General features: G+C 45.3%; 1 protein-coding gene across 1 annotated transcript; it reads left to right on the forward strand.

Annotated features, from left to right (window-relative positions):
- Nucleotides 1-7840: 7840 nt before the first annotated feature.
- Nucleotides 7841-20178, forward strand: LOC115327711. Its single transcript, XM_029988740.2, has 5 exons — nucleotides 7841-8112; nucleotides 12517-12599; nucleotides 14291-14362; nucleotides 15263-15557; nucleotides 20084-20178. The coding sequence occupies exons 1-5, from the start codon at nucleotides 7878-7880 to the stop codon at nucleotides 20176-20178; spliced, it is 780 nt and encodes a 259-aa protein (XP_029844600.2). The 5' UTR covers nucleotides 7841-7877.
- Nucleotides 20179-23022: the final 2844 nt, after the last annotated feature.

A 23022-nucleotide genomic window follows, 5' to 3' on the forward strand; every position in this document is an offset into this window, starting at 1 on the left:
AGGCAGGTTCTCAATATCTGGCATCTTTGAATTGGTTGTTCTCTTTAGGAGAAAAATGTAACCAGTCGTGGTTAAACTTTTTACTGTCCTAGTCAATTTTCTTTTTTCGGAGTGCACACATACTCCACGCGTAAAACAAAACAAACATCAACAATGCTTACTTGATCATCCTCCATCTCTTCAGAATCTGTGCTGTCTGCATCAGTTTGTGGTAGCGAGGGTCCTGAGACTTCATCCTGATTTGAAGAAGCAGAAGCATACAAGCTTATGGATCCACAGGCTCTCACACAGTGGTGCATTGGTCTAGTTTGTTTTTCCAAACTATTATGGCAGGCCACAATGTTAGCAATCTTGTTACAGCCGATCAAAACATAGGAGAGACAGAAAATAGACAGGACGACATCTTGAGACGTCGTCCTGTCCGTTCTTTTTCTACATTCTGATGTTTCTTCTCTACCCCAGTCTGACGTTAATCCAACATGGCTAAAAATCAGTGCCCGCCAATACCGTTTCAAGGCAAAAAACAAGAGCGCCTTTGTCATGTTTGTACTTCCTTGTCTCTAGGCGCACCCCAGAAACACATCAACAATGCTTACTTGATCATCTCCCATCTCTTCAGAATCTGTGCTGTCTGCATCAGTTTGTAGTAGTGAGGGTCCTGAGACTTCATCCTGATTTGAAGAAGCAGAAGCATATACAAGCTTATGGATCCACAGACTCTCACACAGCGGTGCATTGCTCTAGTTTGTTTTTCCAAACTATTATGGCAGGCCACAATGTTAGCAATCTTGTTACAGCCGATCTTAAGGGTGGCTGACATCTTTAGGTGAAATGTTGGCTGCCACTTTGATGTTGACAGACCAGAATACTGTTTTTCAGCCAGCTTGAAGCACAAAAATGCCTGACACAAATTGTGAACTGTCGTGGTTTCACTGAAACTAAATAGCAAAGTTTTTGCCACGCACCAGCACAATTTTTTCTGTGGACCGACATATGCCTACTTTAGCTGTACTCGCCAAGTATTACAGCCATCCTTTTTTTTTCACATAATGTTCAGATGAGGATTTCTACTTTTATGCAATCCAGACCAGAACAGTTGCCTAGACACTTACTCTTCTACACATGCCAATGCTACTGCATGTATACCAACATGATGGCATCTGCAAACTGTGCATGAAACTTTTGCAACATGTTTAATGAGGTATGAACCCCTCAAGATGACAAATCCAGACAAATGATGACATTCAAGTTTGCTAGGTGCAAAGAAGAAACAGATCTCAAGTTTACTGATATTGCCACGTGCTTTACCGGGCAAGCACTTCTGTGGCCAAATGGTTATCGTGCTAGGCTGCCACGTAAAGGGGCCAAGGTTCGAATCCTAGGAGCAGACAAGCCTTTTTGTTAACCCTTAAAATAATGTTCTTGTAAATTTCGAGAAGTTTGTTTGTTCAAGGTCGGAATATTCTACTTGCCGAACATTCTACATCGATTGTTCGAGAAGCCAACGCGTAAACATAAGGGGCCCCGTTTGGCAATCCGAAATCAATCTCACCCAAGCGCTCGACACTGCTCCTGTGCCGCACAAACATCTGTGACGCTATTAAGTTCACCTTATTAATTGTTCAGTTTCTTTCGTTCTTCCTCGCCTCTTCATCAGTCATTCATGGCAATATTTACTGAAATTCAAGTAACATCACCTTCATTCTTAAGAGATTCATTATAGCAGTGACTCAACGAATGAAATCAATCTGTTTCAATATAGACCCAAAGATCACAATCTTACTTGTTCAGCTGCCAGCTCTTCTGAAGGAGACCCCTGCACATCTCCCTCCGGTGGCAAAGAACATCCTGGTTCGACCTGGTTTGGTAAAGGCAAAGCTATTCAGTTCAATATTTTTCCACGGAACATAACATGGCTTATGCGAAGTCCCGATGCTACTGGACGATCACCACTCGGCATTAGATGGCCTACAATCAAGTCACCAAATAATTTACCTTGGTCCTAAAAGTAAATTCGGATGCACACAAATGTCCAGTCTGTCTACTAAAATTTGTTCGCACCTAGGATCAGGGTACAAACCATGACACCGTTAGTACAAACAAGTCACCGTCAGTTTTTCTGTCCCTCTCTTAGAGTTGAAAAGCTGTCGGCCAAACGACTTGAGTCATTTAAAGTGCTTGTTTGAGGCAGCAACCTCAGAAGTAAAAATCGGTGAAAATATAGTAAGGGTGCAGGCGAGCTGGTGAATATTAACCATGTTAAATTAACCTGAAACTGGGGTAGAGAAGAAACATCAAAACATAGAAGAGACAGAAATTAGACAGGACGTCTTGAGACATTGTCCTCTCTGTTTTTTGTCTCTTCTACCATTCTGATGTTTCTTCTCTACCCCAGTCTGAGGTTAATCCAACATGGTTAAAAATTGGTGCCCGCCAATACCGTTTCAAGGCAAAAAACGAAAAAGCGCCAATGTCATGTTGGCACTTTTTTTTTTTTGGTGCAGAAAGAAGGTGAAAGCAGAGTTATACTTTAGTTTGTCTTACCCTAGAATGGGCTAACTGGAAATAAAATGTGCAAAGGGTGCCTCCCACCTATGCTCGAGAGCTCCTTATTCATGACTGTAGGAGCTCCTCGAGAGCTCCTACAGTCGTGCTGTGATTAAATGCAGGGAGCTCGCACTCATAGCCTTTTTTCAGAGTAAAGTTTCACCGTGGAGTATGAAAGTCAGTAAAAAATCTTTATTTTTGTTACTTACATCCCGCAAATAAAAAACTATGTTTCATTCTACTTTTATGGAGACACACAAACGGTTGTCAGGCACTAGGCGAGCACTGCTACTTCAACTGTATACTAGTATTGATCACAACGTGACATTTTCAATTCGCCTGGTTGCAAAACCTAATGATTTTCTCGTTCTAAGTCGATAAAGGTATCAATATTGTTTGAGGAAACTAAAGTTTTGGAGACGTCCGTGTCGATCGCATATTTTAGGATTTCTGAGCATTTCACCTGTTTTCTTATTCACTGCATTTAAAGGTATGTCGGACAAACCCGGGACGTGGATCTAAAGATACGTTGGACATCGCCACAATGGGAAAGGGTTGTATTCAGGGTGTGGAGTACTCTAAGCGGAGTGGCTGAGGAAGATCTCTTGACGCATCTTTGAGCTTTTTGGCTGCAGCAGTGAGTACAAAACCACAAAACTACGAAACATGTGCCATTGTAGAGGTGTGCATTGTGCAAAGCATGAAAAAGATTGGCGGGCCATGGTGTCTCGCCAGTTCCCGCCTGCCGATCTCTGAACATATGTTTGTGTGGTGCAACGTGCCTTACTGAGACTATGTGTGCGAGACCTTTAACATAGATTTTATCACTATATTTATCTCCACTGACGATTTTCATCCCATCTCTGTTTCTCATTACTATATATTCCTTTCCACCACCACCCCTTATTCCCAGTACAGAGTAGCCAACCAGAACTGGCGTTCAGGTTAACCTCTCCAGTTTTCCCTTCATAAACTTCTATGCCGAACCCTCTGCGATGAACCCTGAGCAGCAGTGTAGGGTGACCGCGGGCTGTTTGGGAACCTAGTTTGCAAACAGACTGCGGTCTTGCAAAGATGTGACTATTCTTATACCTCTTAACTAAAATATAGTGTAACTGTTTCTACTTTTCTTTCCCATCTGTCCAAGCCTACAACCTGAATGTCAAAGCAAGGACCGTACACTGTCATGTAAAATAATCATAGCTTTTCCCTTTCCCATCGTGGCTACGTCCGACATACTGTAAACGACTTAATTTTTGTGAATTTTGCAAATCGCCAACAATTTGCGAAAAATAAGTCCCGCAAACAATTTCGGTAAGATATAAACACACTGGAATCTACATTGAGATTCCACTGCGTCACTAAAATTAGGACCCACAAATTATTTCAAAACTTCAGCTTTGACCTAAATCGTGAAATATTGAGCCCACGAAAAATAAATCGCTTAAAGTATCTTTAGACACCCAGTTCTGCATAAGTAGACACATCTTTAGGCTCCATTCGGGTTCCGGATACACCCAACAAACATTTAGACTCCAACTCAACTCCCACTCGTCCCCCATGAACCAAGCACCCAAAAACAACGAAAGGCAATGTAATCTGATGGCGCAGCTTACACCAGCTGCCAATTCGTGTATACTTTCAAAGGCACAGAAACTACTAAATGGCATGGCTGATAAGCGAGATTTGTCATTACTCTCATCCTTTTAGAACCCTTCGAGACAAACCACACGAAGTGGCAAAGCCCACCCAGCAGAGAGTACCACTTGACCAGCGACATTAATGTCATAGGGGGTGTTAATGTCGCTAGTCGGGCAATATTCCCTGCGGGGTGGGGTTCGCCGCCTCACGTGGTTTGTCTTTTGGGGTTCTGGGTGGAAGGGGGGGGGGGGCCTAGTTTTTAGATCACAATGCATCTCGTAGTTCCTGAGTGCATTGTGCAAGGGGGGAGAGAGAGGATAGATCAGGGGTACGGAGTTCGGGTAAGGCCTGGGCTCAGATTGGGTCTACGTGTTGCACTCCTACACAAAGCATGTGACATCGTGGTACACTAACTTAAGCCTGAGCCTAAAGGCCTGTTCACAATCTTGCGACCGAGTAAGACCGAAAGAGACCAGACCGGTTTTTAAGCCTCTTGCGATCTCTTAGGACGAGCTCCGCTGCAGCGCATCCGGTCCTAAGAAATCGCAAAAGACTTAAAAACTGGTCTGGTCTCTCTCGGGTCGCAAAAGTGTGAACGGCGCTTAACCCGACCCCCACCTCCCCACCTTCCTCTCTGTCCCCGGTAAACCACCCACCCAGAAACCATGAGCTGCAATGTAATATCAGTGGTGTTGTCGGATTATCTGCCAGCCCACAGCTAGCACCACGTAGCCGCAAAAAAATAGGACCTGTAAGGCCAGGCCTAGGACGGGGGCAGAAAAGGTGGAGCCAGGACACAGGGACAGTGATGAGATTACTGAAGAAAAAATTATGTTATCGGTTGCAATCCGGCTTTGCGTGACTGCATCACGATGCCTCCACCGAGGCCAAGACACCACAAAATTCAAGACCAAGACCAAGACCAAGACTAAGCACCCCCCCCCCCCCCAAAAAAAAAAAAACACCACGCACGCGCGCGCACACGCACATACACAATCCTTTGAGACGAACCACGCGAGGCCAACACCGTAGGGAGCAGCAACGTCCGTCCACCGCCTCGCCCCCGCCCTCCCCCTTGTGACGCCACTGGAGGGAGTACTGCGCGAGTGCGTAAATACAACTTACAGCACCAAAAAGCGCGTTATTTACCTCTTTGGTGTGTCCTGCTTCCTCGCCACTAGTGCAGTCGCCTTCCGAGACCTCGTCACATCGCGAGCTGTCGGCGACTTCAGAAGCTCCGATACCAGAGAAGGCCACAGTCGGAGGGGTCCCGGCAGCTAACGCTTGCATTTTGAAGCGCCGACTTTCAGTTTTTCTGAGCAAGGGCACATCCTGTTCGAGGTGGCGTTTGTACCTTGAAGGCATGGCCTAGCGTCTTTTCCTTGCTTTTTCCCAGTCACGGAGTCAGAAGGAAATGCATGCAGTTCCGTAAATACAAATCAGAGCGTCACATAGTGCCCTGGCACGTGCAAAACTGCACAAAGGAACGCCTGGGAATGCTGCAGATGTCCTACATATATCGTTAAGCCCTGCAAGTATCACACGAACATTGTCGATATTCCCATCAATAATACAATCTAGCACAACCGGTACAACCAGTACAACTCCCAACTGAAAATAGAAGGTAACTCGCGCCACCTAACTACTGTGTTTTAATTTTATCTAGCTACTAGGTTTTTTACACCAGGTTAAATTTCTATTTCCATTTTTAAGATAGATAGATTGATAGGATCTATCCAGAAATCCAAACCTCTGATTTATAGCCTTCAGCCTAGTGCTCAACGCTCACGTCTTGTGTCCGACCTGTCGAGGTCGTCAAGGTAGAGGTCAATGTTCATTAGGCCTACCAGTCCTCGTTATGAGAACAATGAATCGCGTTCGAAGAGATTGCAAAAAGGGGCGGCCTTTCGAGATTTTGGAGGCATATGTTACAGCCCTCCACCCCCAACCTGCACGTAGGCTCGAATTATAATGCAATTAAATGCAAAGGTGCAAGCCAGCTGGTCAAGAATGACGAAATGAAGGCTCGAGTTGTGCGCAGCAAAACTACACTGTAGGCAAACCGCGAGCGCGAGAGCACAGGTTTTTGCGGAATGCTCTGTTTGACCCAGTGCTCGCGGGCATTTTGGAAAGCAGCGTGCTCGCACCCGTGTCTTCTGCCTTCCTGCACACAGCTTATTGGGAAACAGTCAGTGTTTTAAGAGTAAGGAAATCAAAGGAAGTGTTGCTGAGCCGGAGGCTCGGCATGTCACCTTTGTTATTAGGAAAAAAAACTTGTGAACTGAAGTATATATGTGTTCTTTCTGAACTTTCTGCGGATGCTCATCCCGTTAAGGGTGGTTGAGGAATACCCTCTTGTCTTGAAAGACTGCGTGAGCTGCGCGCCATGATCTCGGCTACGTAGCGTATTCCGAGCCTCGATCTGACCCTTCGGACCCACTCCTAGCTGATAAGAAATGAAAGAAAAAAGAAAGCTGATGTCGAAGTGGTAAGGGATTAAACATAAGGAAGGCACATAAAAGGGGGGGGGGGGGGGGAGATGGACAACGAAGTAAGTTCCCAAAGAAATTGTCGTTTGTTCTCCCAGGCGAAAATTTATAACTGGGACCAGTTTTGCAGTTGGGCAGTCGGAAGTTAACCTGGGAGTCAGTGCGTCCTAAAAAGGTATACTGTCGGATATGTTGACAGCTGAACGCTACCTAATAATAATATGAAGTCATAAAAGAAATACGGTACAAGGACAGACATGTGCATGCTTGTACAAACATAGATATGTACTGCAGCGTGCCTGTCCTTGTAGCGTATACGCTTTTGCTATCAATGAACAACAGGCTTGTTATAGTCATCAAACGGCACCCTTGTCGAATATCACGTCGTACCAAAGGAATAATGAACCCAATGGGTGTCATTAGCTTAGTGCGCGCACTCAAAGCTTGCGAACCTGCCACACAATACTCCGATCCTGCGCAAGCTTTTTAACGTGTACAAAAAAAAGGGTTAGCGAACGATGTTTTCGCGAATGGAGCTCGTATCCATCTGTGGTCGGACGCCGTCTGTGGTGCCCAAACGATTCGACAGTAGGGCCAGCTACCATTTCTGTTAATAGTACATTGGCCATGAAAGCCGCAATGCGTGAGCAGAACCAACACGCTCAATATTCCCAAAGATCAACGCTGCCGAAACGCCGTTCGATTATACTACCATTCATGTATCTTTGTAATGCTCCGTTATTTGGAGCACAGACAAAGGCATTTTGGTTTTTGGGCCAATGATAAGGTTACACCACTGTGTGTACATCCGGTACTGACGAAAGGGATCATGCATTTCTAACGAATGTGGTAATTTGTACTCAGTTTAATGAGTGGTGTGCTTGTTTTGCAAGCAAGTTTGTTGTCATTGAACTGCGATGTTGTTTTTTTTTCTTTTTTATAAAACGTACAGTAATGAAGAAATAATCTCCTTTAGAAACAATAAGTATTCTCTTGAGGAGAACGAATAAAAAGGCAACATATAATTACGAATTTACAAAGATAACAAACTGGACGCGGTTTAGAACTTGGAGTGTGCAGACAACGTCGGTGGCAACGTTGGTACCTTTACAGCCATCGCTATCCAATCCAATCCAATCCGCAACCAAGCAGTACATGTGCGTTGTTCGCTTTGTTTTAACCTGAAGGGAAACGCCGGCAATGGACAAGTTCGCACTGTTCAGGTTTCCTGATGAGTCATTATCGGTAGAGTCCGTAAAGTTAATTAAATACTATGACCCAGTCGTAAAGCATAATTCCAAAACGTGGCCGGAATTCAGCGGTCCAACCCAGAAGAATAACTGGGTGAAAGTCAACTGGCCCGACGGGGACAAAAAGACCGGGCGGGCGACGGGTACGTCCAAGTTGCTGGCCGCCCAGGTCGTGAAGTTCAGCCGTAAGTATATATTTCCACCAAACTTTTTGAAGCATGTATCGAGGCTGCATGAAGTGCCATGATCAATTAACTACTGCGCGACATTGTGGGCGCGAACACGACATTGCCGGTTTCCGCAAGATATGGCATTGGTAGGGACCGAATTTTAGCGCTTCGGATTATGCCCCAGACGAGCACTTGCTGTCACACGAGTAGAGTTGATGAGGGCCTTTCGATTCCATGGCAAGATCATTGGAAACCCACGACCGCTTGTTCGCGCTATCAGTCGCGCTGTGTACGGGTCCGCTGCATGGGTCTGTTTTGACCATGAGTACGTGTTAGAACCAGCTTCCACGGGGTTCATTTCGTACGACCAAACTTGTGTTGCTGCAACGGAAAAAGATGAGCACAAGTGATTATCGACCGGAGCGGCAAAATCGCGACACGCGGCGCTATTGTTCCCGAGCGCGCCGATAGCAAGATTACCGGGCACGTTTCATATTTTAAAGCGAAGATGAACGGCAGAAACAGCCCATCCTAAAGCCCGTATTTCGAAAGCTATCTTATCACTCGCTTTTCGACCGAGCGATGCGCCACCGCGGTTGCGCACTTGAGCCCGTTTATTTATTTATTTCCATTTTTTTTTGCGCGAGCGTTGTGAAGCGGCGGTATTTTCTTTATTGCAGTTTCCTCCTAAACTGACAATTTACTGCACAACAAATTGTCAAAGGCTGTGGGCGGCACTGCCCGCGTGACAGGGTAGCAAAGGTTTAAGAGCATGTGTAGTTCCCATGAATTCCGCCAAAAGGACGTGCCTGGCTATATGCCTGCCCCACACATTTTCTATAATTTTGAAGTCTGCTCCCTTTGGAGGCCATTGAAGCTTCTGTGTGCCCAGTTCTTCCAGCATCTCCTGCACTATAGCCTTGAAAGAAAAAAAGAAAAGGTTGTTTTAATTAAAGTCGCTAATTTGACTTGGAAAGATTTTACCTAGTGGCAAATTCCAGCCTAAGCCGCTTGTGGCTTCGCGTCAAGAGCGGCCTCTGGCAAGCCATTCTACTGCGGAGCCCGACCGAACCAAGGCATTCTCTGATGATAGACGGGGACACCTACAGGTTAAGTTCTCATGTCTCTTGGGCAGTAATAAAAGGATCACAGCCAACTGCAGTCACATCCCATCTGTCTTCCCCTTCCGTGGTCGTTTTTGGGTGCCCATTTCGAGCCTCGTCCCTAATCCTTGCCTCTTCGAGAAAAGCATGCACAATCGAGGTACGGTTCCTAGTGAGCACCTGATCTCTGCAGCAATACTCCTTTCATCCGACCGTCTTGCACAAAGGTCAAGATCTGAACCCTTGTCACATCGTTAACTCAAAGCATCCTACGTCGTTTTTGGCAGGATTCGTGGGAACTACAGATGCTTTTAAACCTTTGCTACTCTGTCATGCAGGCAGTGCCGCCCACAACCTTTGCCAATCTGTCGTGCAGCAAATTGTCAGTTTAGGGGAAAACTGCAATAAAGAAAATACCGCCGCCTAACAACACCTGAGCAATAAAATAGAAAAATGAAATAAAATAAACGGGCTCACGTGCGGAATTGCGGTGCTCCATTGCTCGGCCGAAAAGGGAAGGATAAGATAGCTTTCAAAATATGGGCCTTGGGATGGACTGCTTTCTGCCATTCATCCCAGCTTTGAAACATGAAACGTGCCCGGCACTCTTGCTATCGCCCCGCTTGGGAACAATGGCGTCGCGATCTTGCCACTTCGGTCATCGGTCACTTCTGCTAATCTTCCTCTGTTGGAGCTGTTTCACATAGGCAGTAGTAAACAGCAGTACATGGCTTGCTTATGACGTCATTGGGCTGTGCTGGAGGTTGTTCCGACTTGTTTTTGCTGAAGAGGCAAATGCAATAATGTAAAGTGATTGCTGCAGAAGCTACTCGCCCGGCAACAAGGCCCCCACAATGGTAGCTCAGGTGACGTCAATTTAAGCCATGCATGCAGCAGTATCATATAGAAATCCTGTGAACACCCACTGCTTAATTTTGAAAGTTCATAAATTATCGATTTTTTAGGCAGCTTTTTTTAAATCTGCGTATAGATAAGCTTTGTCTGTGTGAATCCAGCCGGCGCATGAAAGCACTCAATCTCAAAAGCCCTGTGTCATATGCCCTGCCCTTTTTGCCTCTTTTTCCATATATCCTGATTTCAGGATGCCTTTATAGTTTTTTAGTCTGAACAGCCTTGGTCCTGAATATGCCTTGGTCCTGAATATCAAAATTTTTGCAACAAGCGAAAGCATATGGGCAAGCTGGTTAGGATAAATCAGTCTAAATCCTGAGAGAAGGAAAGCTGAAATAACGGACAACACTATCCAAAATGTAGTGTCTATTGTATTTTTTTAACTGTCTCATTGTCTAGATCAGTGGTCTCAAACTCATTTGAGTGTGGGGGCCAAATAGCCCAAACTGGAAAGGTCGAGGGTCAACGTAAGCCGGGGGGGAGGGAGGGGGGAGGAGGGGGAGAGACCAACCTCGTTCTCTGTGCTTTGTGCAAACTGAGAGTTTTCCCAGCGAGATATTTAGATTTGATTCGTTTATATGACTACTTTGGGCCCTGATGCGATCACCAGAACTAAAATGACACCGCACTGCCAACGCGTTGGCATTTTGAATGGAACAAGAGCGCAAGCACACTGTTGTTCCCGTTACTCAATTCACGCAGGCATTAACAAATTTCTACATGTCTCTAAAATCAGTCGCTTAATTTGACAGTTGTTGCTTTCCTGACGATTTTTATTAACGTCCTGAACGAATAGTTGTATTTTAATTCTCTTCTCCAGCGGAATGCTGGAGAAGAGAGGGGGAAACCTCCTTCTCTCTTTAGCGTTCCGTCTGCTTCCTCCTCCCCGGCCCGTCTTACCCTCGCCCTTCGTTGTTAGGTTGCAACGGACTATAGATAGAAGAGCTTAGAAACTACAATAACCTCTGGACCTAGTCCACCTTCCATCAAAGCTCTGAGCTGAGGAACAATGTAGAGCAGTGTACAGTGCTCAGCAAGCCTGGAACACAATCTAAGGCCTCATTCACACAGCCGGCGTCTCGCCCTGTCCCGGCGAAAGCGCCGTGCCGAAAACGGGACGGTGCGGGGACGGAGGAGTGTTCGAACCAGCGGCGGCGCAACTGCCGACAGTGACTATAGGAATAGATAGATGCTGGCGGCTGTGCCCCCTTATATTGGGCGGTAGCTTGCGTCACCTAGCTTAGAAATCTTTCTGCACCTTTCAAATTCCACGTCGAACGTTTGGATCCCGTAAAACTGTATAACCGGTACGACCAACCTATTATTTCGTGCGCAATTTCACACTTCCCTCAATCTCTACTACCAATCTTGTAATCCCGTATTTATGGCTGCTTTGTGGCGGCGTCGACCACCAAATGCAGCGGACGATCGGCGTCGATGGCCGCAGCCACACCTGTTTTGTTCCTTGGACCTTGCGTTTTTGTCGCCGATAACGATCTGGCATGTTTCAAAACATTTTATTTGTCTCCACGTTTCGAAAAAAAACGACAAGACCCACCGCGAGCACGTTTCACATCAATCACTCCTTACGCCGCATTTCGTCCCCGATGATCAACGACCATATTTTCTTTCTTCGGCTGTTCTTCCTTAAAATCGCATTTACGTCCATCGCAAAGGAACCGATGTGGTCTCACCATTTCGAGCAGCAGCTCAGCGGTAAATCCAAATATCGTTATGCCCGTTGTTCAAGAGCCGTAAACATCACACAATGCGCCCGTCGTCTCGTAGGCCTCCTTCCTTCCCGAAAAGAGCTTTGTTGGCTTCGTCGTTAGGGCGCTAGGGCACAGTACGGTCAACTCTCTCTCCCGCGGCCGTGCCCATGGTCACCCAACTTTTGAAAATCCGCCAGATCCAGCGAAAGTTTCCTATTTTGTGTTTGGTCGTCCCTGGACGGGGCGGGGTGCCGGTGATCTCAACCTCTCGCCGGTGCCGTGGACATTGAACATCCTCGTTGGGCCCTTTTCGGGTCTGGTGCCCTAATTTCGGCCGGAAACCGGTTCCAACACCCTCTCCCCCGCGGAAAAGACTGCCGGCGTTTTCGCTGGGCTGGGGGAAAAAACGGCTGTGTGAATGAGGCCTAAGCCTACTCTTGGTTTGTTCTATTTTATTTTTTTTTTCTATGTGTCCGTGCATAGCTTGTGCTAGCCCTAAGCTATTTCTCTTTCTCTCCCACTATGTCCGTAGCGTACCTTCAGTTCACATAAATATGCGCAGTTCTCTCGTATTTTATCTTTTTTCTGCATTTAATATTCCACAAGTATTCCGTATAAGTTTGCCAAACACTGAACAATGTGTTCAGATGGGATTATTTTGGGAGAAATCCTAATATGTATATTCTTGTCAGCAATCCGCAGTGACCTGGAATCTTTGTTGAATGAGATGCTGGCCGCCACAAATGGGGATGATGCCTCATCCAAAGTTGCCAAGGTGAATATCTATTGTTTTCTTGACATCTCATGGCAGCTATGGTACATTAAATTTTTTGTATATGTGTCCATATGTTTTACAACTATTGTCACGAATAACGAGGTGAAACAAATAACTGCCAAAAATAAAAAGGGAACAAGATAACAGCAGTACGTCGCGGGCATTGAAGTCAGCGTAACAGCAGAGTCGAAAGCTGGGGCGAGACTGCCTCCGCTCGCCATGCAGAGTCCCTAATGTATACCCTCGTGGGTTTCTCCAACATATGGGTAGAACTTTCAATGCATAGGATACTCGTAACCTAATCAGACGAGAATGTTCTTGAACTTACGAGAACGCCAAGTTGAAAGAATAAATAAAAGGACAGTCCGCTGACTGGAATCGAACCTACAGCTTCCGTGCAACAGTCAAGCGCGGTGACCACTCGGCCACGCACGCGCTTGCTCGCCGACGCGTGTGGCACTATTAACAAAGAGATTGACTATCTTGATGCCTGACCTTGATAGTCTGAAAATGTACTGCATTATTTTCTTTATGTTTACTGTGTACAAAATAGATATGCTACATACCTCGAGTTCGAAACATTTTAGACATTTTGAATCTCGCCGAGCTTCAGATATGCAAAATTTGCAGCTTTCAATTTCTGCCACGGCTTGAGTTTCAGTTTGCAAAATTTAAAGCTTGAGCTTTTTCAAAGTTTGAGTTTGACAGTCTCAAACATTGCTTAGGTTAGAAAAATTAAAATATTTTCAATATTTTTATTAAGTACAAGTTTGTGAAGTGTAAAGTTTCAGACTTAAGTACAAATAAAATTTTTTGAGGACAGCAAGGGCATGATGCACAAAGGAACAGCTCACCCGCAAAACAAGTACTCAGAAGTCTAACACACACAAAAGTTGTTAGACAGCGCTGTGTAAGTATTTCTTTCTTTTGTCTGCATCAGACTTCTGAGTGCTTGTTTTGGGGGTGTGCTGTTCCCTTGTATATCATGAACAACCAACCCGCCTGAACCTCTGTTTTAACAGCGAGTGCAGGTTCATTGATAGTTTGCAAATTGTCTCGCTTGAAAGTTGCAAATTGAAACCCAAAGTTTTCTGTGAACCAACCTCGTGTTAAGCTTTCTAGGCTTATTTTTTACTTTGATTTAAAGTAGGTAATGCTCATTGCGCTTACGCTATATAATCACTCCACTGCACAAGAGGCCTTTGTAGCTGCTTGGGTGGTGCTGATCTGAGAGTGTCATTTACATCGCTCTAATCTAAAGGAACTAACAACATGCAGCTCACCTTGCACACGAGCAATCAAATGCCTTCCATGCATCACGACATGTGCGTCACGCGCTGAGCTAGGATTGCTAGCAGATTCGCCCATTGCCCGAATGACATTCCATGGAGATGACATTAGATTGCTCGTGTCCAAGGGGTATAGTAGCATGCATGGCTTAGATGCTCAAAGGAGGCTGGTGGTTCGCTATCCACTGAATTCCATAGCTGAAGGGAGTAATTTATTTTGACTTGTTTCAGGCAATATCACCACATTAGGACAACCTTGTTTAATACATTTTTCAACTAATGATTGGTTGAATGTGGTATGTTTATTTGTTCAGGATATGGTTACAAGCATGAATGTCTGCTTCCTAAGAGTTTTTTTTCTGTCTTTCTATGCGGTCTGTAATATTCCTCCTTCCATTTTAGAAGACCGGAAAGCGGAAAGGAAGTACCCTTGAGGACCGCGTACTACAGCGGCTGAGATTGGAGTTTGTCAAGGTGATAAACAACTTTTACTAAAATGGGATTCAGTTCTATCAGAGCAGTTGCTTGAGCTGACTGTGTATGCATAACACACTCTTCGTGCTGAAAACTTTGTTTCAAAAGCTGCATCGTCAAAACTATTTGTAAATCTGGGAAAGCATAGTTTTTGGATGATTTTCAGATGCTTTTAGAGCGCTGCTCTTAGACGCCCGTTCCTGTGTTTCACAGTGTCGGCGTCACCAGAAGAAGAGTGGGCAGGGTGTGGAGGAGGAGGAGGGGAGTGTACGGATGCATAATCACGTAACATTGCGTGATTACGCAATGTCACATGATTATGTAACCTGACATTACGTAAAGTAACCTTCTGTGATAATGTAACTTTTCGTAACCATGTAAGTTTATATGATCATGTAACTTCACGTAATTACGTAAAGTCACGTGATCACGGAACCTTGTGTGGTTAGGTAAAGTAATATTATCACGTAAAGTTATGTGTTCATGTGATTTTGCATGATCCTGTGATGCCACATGATTACCTGCTTTAAATAATTGGTTTATAATTATGCACCACTTACCGTAAAATACCGGGCAAGCGCCCACTCAAAATTTAGAGAATTGCGAAAAAATGGGGGATGGGCGCTTGTCCGGTCATGAATTTTACGTATAAATGTACTGTGTATATTTTTTCCTATCTTAGAAACTTGGATACGGGCGCTTAATGTGGAATGGGCGGATGCGCGGTATTGTACGGTATAGGTGTAACAGAAATATATATAACGAAATTCATTACCACTATAAATCGCAAATTCAAAACACCTCAAGAGCTGCGCTCTAATTTCGCGTTACAGAGAAGCGTAAACGTCTTTCAATTCTTTGTCTTAAACACACAAAAAAAAAAAAATTTCTTTAACCCAGGAAGTCTCACGACCAGATGGCGAGGGTCCTGCTTCTGCCAGTGGTGGCACGGAGGATAGTGCCGATGAAGGCGAGGCTGAGGCCAGGGCTGCCGCAGCTGAGGCAAGCTCAGCGAAAGCCGAGGCCAAGGCTGCCGAGGCAGAAAGGAGGGCAGCACAAGCCGAGGAAAGAGCGGCGCAGTTGGAGAAGAACCTCGAAGACCTCCAAGCCCAGCTATATGACAGCGAGGCACGAGCGGTGGCAGCGGAGGGCAAGGCACTGTTTGCAGTGAACACACTCTTCCCTTTGCTGGAAGGTATGAATCATAAATGTCAGAAGGAGGTCTAAACGTTTGTTCTCCTTACCCTCGGATGATGATAAAGTAACAGGGAGTGATTTTTACTGCTCAGTGTAGTAGGCTGATGATGCTAGATATTTCATTTGAACAGGACCACCCGAGATCTACAAATGTTCCCCTCTTAGTACTTTGTGGGGAGTACACGTTTGTAGCGAATGATTTATAGACAGGGTATGGTGTCGGGTGTCTTCTGTCTACATAAAGTAGGTTGCAAGGTTACATTGTAGCTGGTTGTTAAAACTAAGAAAGAGATAGCATGAGCCAGGAGGCAAGCAACTCTTCTCCGACACAGGTCTGTCTTCTTTGTGGTATTTGGTGGGAGGGGGGGACTTGTTTCTTAATTGAGGCTTCCATCGCTACCCAGTTGGCCCAGCCATCCTTTGCTGTACACACGCATCATTGCACAACTGAGAGGGGAAAGCACGCCTCAGATAAAGAGGATCGAGAACTTTTGGTTTAAAAAAATAGCTAGAGTTGACCGAATGGCGTTTGCTACCTCCTTCCTGCCAGAAAGTTTAATTTTCTACTGTTGAACTTGCAGGCTTACCCAGTAGTATAGACAAGGCTAGAGCTATGGATACCCTTTCTTGCTCATTGAAATAGCTAGGTCATAGGAACCATGGCCAAGAGTTCTGAGACACAAGCAAAGTCTGCTGCCAAGCTTCTAATGCAAATAGACCATTCCATTTAGCGCTCTCTGGGTGGCACCATATTGTTCGACAGCAGCGCCCTCTCCATACATCAGGGAAATTCAGCGGGTTCGGCAGGGTAAAACGAGAGAGAGGGCACAAGCCCGACCCCGCTAGCAGACGACAAAACGGGAGGTTGCCACTCTTCATCTTTGAGCTGTATCGGCGGGCTGTACGGAACATCGCACTATTGACTCAGTGACACGTCAATAGCACTACCACTGACACGTCAATAGCACATCGAACTATTGACTTGTCAATAGTTCGATGTGCTATTGACGTGTCAGTGGTAGTGCTATTGACGTGTCACTGACGCACTCGGGTCCCCTCTTCTTGATAAAATATGCCTCTTGCAGTTCGCGTGCCCTTTGAATTCTGCTTCTACCGAGAATCTTGGTATCACCGAAGCGTGGCTCGCATTTGCAGACCCTACAGTGCATGGGCAAATGTGCCCTGTCATTTGTCTTTAAATTTTGCGCGTGCTTTCTTAAACGGTCATTCGTGCATCTTTCCGTTTGTCCAACGTAAGATTTTCCACACGTTAGAGGGATTTCATACACGACCCCTGTGACGCGTTCGATGTACGGCCTGGCGTGCTTCGTGCCACATCCTCGCTCGTTCTTGATTTCTTTAGTAATTCGAGGGCAAAGTTGTCCGAGTTTCTTTGGCGCTGAAAACACGAGAGGTACTCCGTACCCGTTCGCAACCTTCTTGAGGTTGTGCACCATTTTGTGTACATATAGTACCTCTGGCCTCATATTGCTCAGTGCCGACTGCGTCACTTTCTGGTTGTGTGCCCTTTTACTTTCTGTAGGGTGGCCTCTGCCACACTTGTCAAGACCGTTTGAGGGAAGCCCGCTGACAATAGTCTAGTCAATTGGTTGTGGAAGCTGGCCTGCATGCGGTGAGCACACGACTTCTTGATAACTGACTTTAGGCAGAGCGTTGCAATTCCTCTCTTTACCACCTTAGAATGCGCAGAGTCATATGGCAGGAGCGCTTTTTGGGATCGTGGGGAATACATCCAACACATGTGTCCCTCCTACAACTTCAAGCTCAGGTCTACAAACTGTAGGTGATCCTGGTTAGGGAGTCCATGTGTAAAATGTAGGCCCTTACCATGTCGTTTAACCAACCAGCTCCCAACCAGGATCACCTACAGTTTTTAGACCCGAGCTTGAAGTTGCAGGAGGGACACGTGTGTTGGATGTATTCCCCACGATCCCAAAAAACACTCCTGCCATATGACTCTGCGCATTCTAAGGTGGTAAAGAGAGGAATTGCAACGCTCTGCCTAGAGTCAGTTATCAAGAAGTCGTGTGCTCACCGCATGCAGGCCAGCTTCCACAACCAATTGACTAGACTATTGTCAGCGGGCTTCCCTCAAACGGTCTTGACAAGTGTGGCAGAGGCCACCCTACAGAAAGTAAAAGGGCACACAACCAGAAAGTGACGCAGTCGGCACTGAGCAATATGAGGCCAGAGGTTGTACTATATGTACACAAAATGGTGCACAACCTCAAGAAGGTTGCGAACGGGTACGGAGTACCTCTCGTGTTTTCAGCGCCAAGGAAACTCGGACAACTTTGCCCTCGAATTACTAAAGAAATCAAGAACGAGCGAGGATGTGGCACGAAGCACGCCAGGCCGTACATCGAATGCGCCACAGGGGTCGTGTATGAAATCCCCCTAACGTATGGAAAATCTTACGTTGGACAAACGGGAAGATGCACGAATGAGCGTTTAAGAGAGCATGCGCAAAATTTAAAGACAAATGACAGGGCACATTTGCCCGCGCACTGTAGGGTCTGCAAATGCGAGCCACGCTTCGGTGATACCAAGATTCTCGGTAGAAGCAGAATTCAAAGGGCACGCAAACTGCAAGAGAATATTTTATCAAGAACAGGGGACCCCAGTGCGTCAGTGACACGTCAATAGCATTGTATAACGCTGAGATTCGTTTTTTCGATAAATACATGTAAACGGTTTCATGCTCTTGTATCTCGCGCATGAGTAGCCTGGGTGACGGTAAGTGTATCAAATATAGATATATATATGTACTTCCATCTTCCTTTCCCAATACAGTTGTGAGTAGCGCCCGTGTTTGTATTCTATCTTGTGTACGTCTTTTTTTAGCGCTTTTAACCATGGTTCAATTCTGGGGAGGGAGCAGAGAAGGAAAAAGGGGGGGGGGGGGGTTTAAAAAGGAGGAGGGGAAAAAACGGGTTATTCGCGGCCTTCCATCAAGGTCTCTGGTCCCCTCCGCCCAGTTCGGGACGGAGGAATTTCATCTCCCTGTCGGAAAGGGCCAGAGAGGGTGAGGCGACGTTAGTTACCGAGCTCTTAATGGCGTACGATTCGGCGACTTCCCTGCCAAATCTCTGCTGGTGTCCTCCCAATACGCGCGTACCTTCGTATCTGGGCGAACAACCGTCGCACGTCATACGATGTACAACTATTGGGTGCATGGAGTCGTCGGGGGGGTTTGCTCACCTCCCGCGAGTGTTCACTCAGGCGGTCATTTAGACACCTCCCGGTCTGCCCTATATACTCCCCGCCACACGAGAAAGGGATGGCATAAACCACCTCTTTCCTGCACTTAACAAACTGCTGTCCGTGCTTCTTGTTGCATTGAGTCGCGGAGGGCGGGGTATTCACCATTCTGCACATTTGTTGAAGCTTTTGCTTGCAGCTAAACACTACCCCTACCTCGAAGCGAGAGGCGAGTCCCTTGAGGCGATGTGCGGTGTTGTGCGAGTGTCGATGAGAGTTGAAAGAGTTGTATCGTCTGTTTGCGTCCCAAATTCGTGTTTATTCTTTCCGGTTGTCTCAGTCAGTGGTTCTCAACCATCGATGTTTCACTGACCCCTTGTGAATCGGCGGAGCTGATGGAGGATCCCCTTTCGTGGTGAGAGGAGGGGAAATGTATCGGTTAAATATAATAATGATTTAATATATAGAAATAACTGAGTGCTAGTATAAAGTAGCCCTCTCTTATTGACATAGACATGAGAAAACTCGCCAAAAGCGGAAACATTTCTTCTCGACCTGAAAAAAGACAACTTTTATTGCCGTGCTTGACAGATGAGGTAGGGCTTCGCGGACCCCTAGAATGCCTTCGCGGACCCCCATTTGAGATCCACTGGTCTAAGTATTTACCAACACGCTCGTTTTTCAATGTTAGCATATCTTTTTTTCCGTTATTTCAATAGTATAGTTGAGTCAGCCGGCAGTACTACCCTCAACTACAATGTGTATTGCGGCAAAAGAGCATGTTTAATTTATTATTTGAGACTTCCACCCATGGTCGGTAAAGGCCTACACCAGTACAAACTTTGCATAGTAAAAAAAGGGTACAGCAACCGAATTTAATTTTCGCCGTAGAGACCAACCAATCTGACAGTTTTCCTTATATATATATTTTTTTTTATTTGCACGCAGGTAACATTACAATTGGACCCTGTTAGTCTTTTTATCTAGCATAGTATTACACAATAACTGGCACGCCAAAATCTGCGCATCTGCGCTTGAAATTTCCAAAATGACGCGATTTTAAACAGTTTGCACGCCAGCCGGATGCCAGGTACTGCCCACTCGGTGGAGCAGGCGACATGCGGGGTGAGAGGGAGAGGGCATTTTTTCTCTCTATTACCCTCTCTGCTATGACCCTAATGGAACGGTCTATAGGAGGTGACGTTTTTTATGTGTCATCCCAAGTGCATCAAACAAATATGTATGGCACCATTGAAGCAGTGCTAACATGTTCACTTCATATAGTGTGCTTTTGTTTTGTAGGGCTTCCAGGCATTGTGGATAAAATGCTAACTGGTGTGGCGGCTGGTGCAACAGCTGCCAACAATGGACCAGCTGAGACTGTAAGTCTAGATTGACTTTACTACTGTGGTGTTCAGCTCTATTATAGTGAAATTCCAGATTTAGCTTCTTTTTAGTTTTAGTAGTACCTCATTAAGCATTCAGTAGAACCTGTAAGCATCCAGTCATGCATGCTTTTATCTAAAGTGGCCGTGTGCGCACAGCGCACACGGCCTTGGCAAGAGATACTAACAGCATGATCGTAAAATGCGCAGTCCGTCAAGCTGGGCCTGTTGAATTTGCCCAACTTTTTATTGGAGGTGTTCTTGGTTTTTTTTTTCTTTAGGATTTCATTGATGTTGACGTATATGTCATGATCTGGAGACTTCTGTTCAAACAGGAAAATCGTGCAAGTGGTTAGACCCTTAGCCAGTGACAACACAAGAAGCACAGGGCGTCTTTTTTCATTGTCCTGCCTCCAGCATGCGCTCATTGTCTTACGTTTAAATTTGGCTGCTAGTGCACACAGGAAGAGTGATGCATCGTGGAAGGCTGGAAGCGTGCACAGGAGGTGGGACAATTGAATCCTGTTCTTCAGATCTTGTTCCCGACTATAGTTTAGTGCAGAGGTCTCTGAACGTGGGATTTTTGCCAGCAGCCCACTTGTCTTAGAGGTTTTTAAGATTCAAATTCAAAACTTCTTTTAAATTTGTTTCTGGTTTCGGAGCTATTCCTTGTTTTCTCATTCCTTTGTAACGGTAACGGTTTCCCAATAAAGACCCCTTTCCATGAAATAGGATGCTGCTGCAAGGCAAATTTGGTGTGAATATGATTGAACTGAAAGCAGTTTAAAGAAAGCTTCAAGCGACGCCAGAGGCTTTCAAATAGCACACTCGGGTGTGTTGCTTGTTCTCTTAGTTCGGGAGTAAACACACTGAATTGCTTTTTTTATTCACCTCATAAATTTGATTTATAGTATGGAACGATTTAAGTCTAAAACCTGTCATCTGTCCTTTCTCTCCGTCACAGTTGAAGTTTGGCAACACACTTTTGCCTGCCATAAGGATGGTAAGGCTACAAAACGCTGGGCCGTCAATTTTCACACAAGAACTGGCAGAGATGGTTTTCGGCCAGACGACCCTGGGCACTCAAAGCCTGAGGGGCTCGACCTTTGGAGAAGGAAAAGAGCCCCTGCACAAAGAAACTGTGGATGACATTGTCGGTGAGGATGTCTGTACTTGGCCTTGTTAACTTATCTGCGTGTGACGACCATTTGAAGTATGATTCGACTCTGAAGCTCTTAACGTAGTCCAAACTCTGCAGACAAAGCTATATCAGTTTATGTGATTGCTGCGCCATTTGCCCCAAAATATTAACCCTGGTACATCATGCTACATTTTATCAACATTTGGAAATTTTGAGCCAGAACTGCACAGAAGCTTATTTTGCTTTAAAGATACCACAAGCTCAGAAGCCTTACACTGCTGCGTTGTTACGGTGGGTTTGTGTAAATTTACAAAAAGCTTTCAATTAGTGCTTCAAATAATATGCTATCCAAATTATCTTTCTGTGGAAACTGGCATACTCTTTGCAGTTTTGTACAAAATTGGTTGGCAGTACAGAGAAGAGGGGCGGAGGAACCCCCCTCTTCCCGAGAATCTCTTTTGTGGGTCACAGAATTCGCTATTGTCCCCCTACAAGATTATAGAAGATTAACCCGTCACTCAAAATTCGTACAAAGCAGCCGCTTTGGTGACTGGAACGACTAGGCCATCCTCTCGACATCAGCCTCGCCGTAGCTTTTCTCGTCCCGAGACGACCTACGTCACGATTGCGTTGGATGTCACGTGGTCTCCGCTGGGCCTTCTCCGAGCGCTTGCCAGTGTGGGCCGTTTAAAACGAAAAATACAGCCACCCGGATCAAAATACAAACGTGCAATTGTCATTTACGGATATTGTGGATCATATTGAACCTATTTTTGAACACGACGGGAATATTTCAAATTTCGTTGAAGTATCCCTTTAAAAACTGAATTAATTGTGAGCTTGTGTTCTGGCGGGAGCTTCGAGCATGCAAGCACGTGCAGCAGGTGTGTAACGGCAAGTTTGGAAAGCTTGCAACTGCACATGCTTACCTGCACCACCAAAGAAATGGTAGTGGTGCCCAGCCTTGCAATAGGATGTATGTTTTGCTTTTATGTGAAATCGCTCATTTAGTTCCTATTTTCGTATAGGCCTCGAGCTGTCCCAAGTGTACTGTCACAAATAACTTATACCTTCGCCAACTTCAGCAGTGAAAGGGAGGTTTGAGAACAACTTTAGAGAGTTCTGGGTTTTTAAGACAACAGTCATTGCCTATGTGATCTGCCGTAATCATGAATCTCTGTGTAACTATTTCATTAGTAAGCACAGTTATGTGAAAATATTTTGTAGCTATCAAGGTTTGTAGTTTTTTTTAACTTCTGAACTTGAATAAAGCATACAATTATTTACTATGTTTATTATAGTCTCACACAATTTCAGCGGACTAAATTTGCCATCAAATTCATACTTCGAATAAATTTTCAGATAGTCACTCTACATCATTCAATCCAATTGTGTATAAGACTGCTGCTACAACAATACCTAGAAAAAGGCTTTTCTTATGACATCCTTGCTCCTGTGTCTGAAGATTTTAAGCACATAGGCCAGTTGAGGGTTGAATGCTGTCTTCCGTAATGCTAATAGCAGATGCAGAGAGGTGGGAAAGGAGCATTGTCTTTGATCTGATATGAATCTTATAATTGGACTGGAACGAATGAGAGTAAAGTTTATACTTAGCTTTGTCTTAGATCTGCAAATAGCTATTTTGCTGATCTAAGACAGACTTTTAGCTGCTCCATAAGGTGGTACAAAATGACGAATAAATCACATCACTGCTT

This window comes from Ixodes scapularis, unplaced genomic scaffold (genome assembly GCF_016920785.2).
Source record: "Ixodes scapularis isolate PalLabHiFi unplaced genomic scaffold, ASM1692078v2 PGA_scaffold10__122_contigs__length_95168666, whole genome shotgun sequence".
In the NCBI taxonomy this organism is placed as follows: domain Eukaryota; kingdom Metazoa; phylum Arthropoda; class Arachnida; order Ixodida; family Ixodidae; genus Ixodes; species Ixodes scapularis.

Bases quoted from the DNA above. Each gene is read 5' to 3' on its own strand.
- LOC115327711 (XM_029988740.2), top strand. From the start codon at position 7,878: ATGGACAAGTTCGCACTGTTCAGGTTTCCTGATGAGTCATTATCGGTA. The intron at 14,363-15,262 runs GTGATAAACAAC...TCTTTAACCCAG, and splicing joins TGAGATTGGAGTTTGTCAAG to GAAGTCTCACGACCAGATGG. The intron at 15,558-20,083 runs GTATGAATCATA...TTTGTTTTGTAG, and splicing joins ACTCTTCCCTTTGCTGGAAG to GGCTTCCAGGCATTGTGGAT.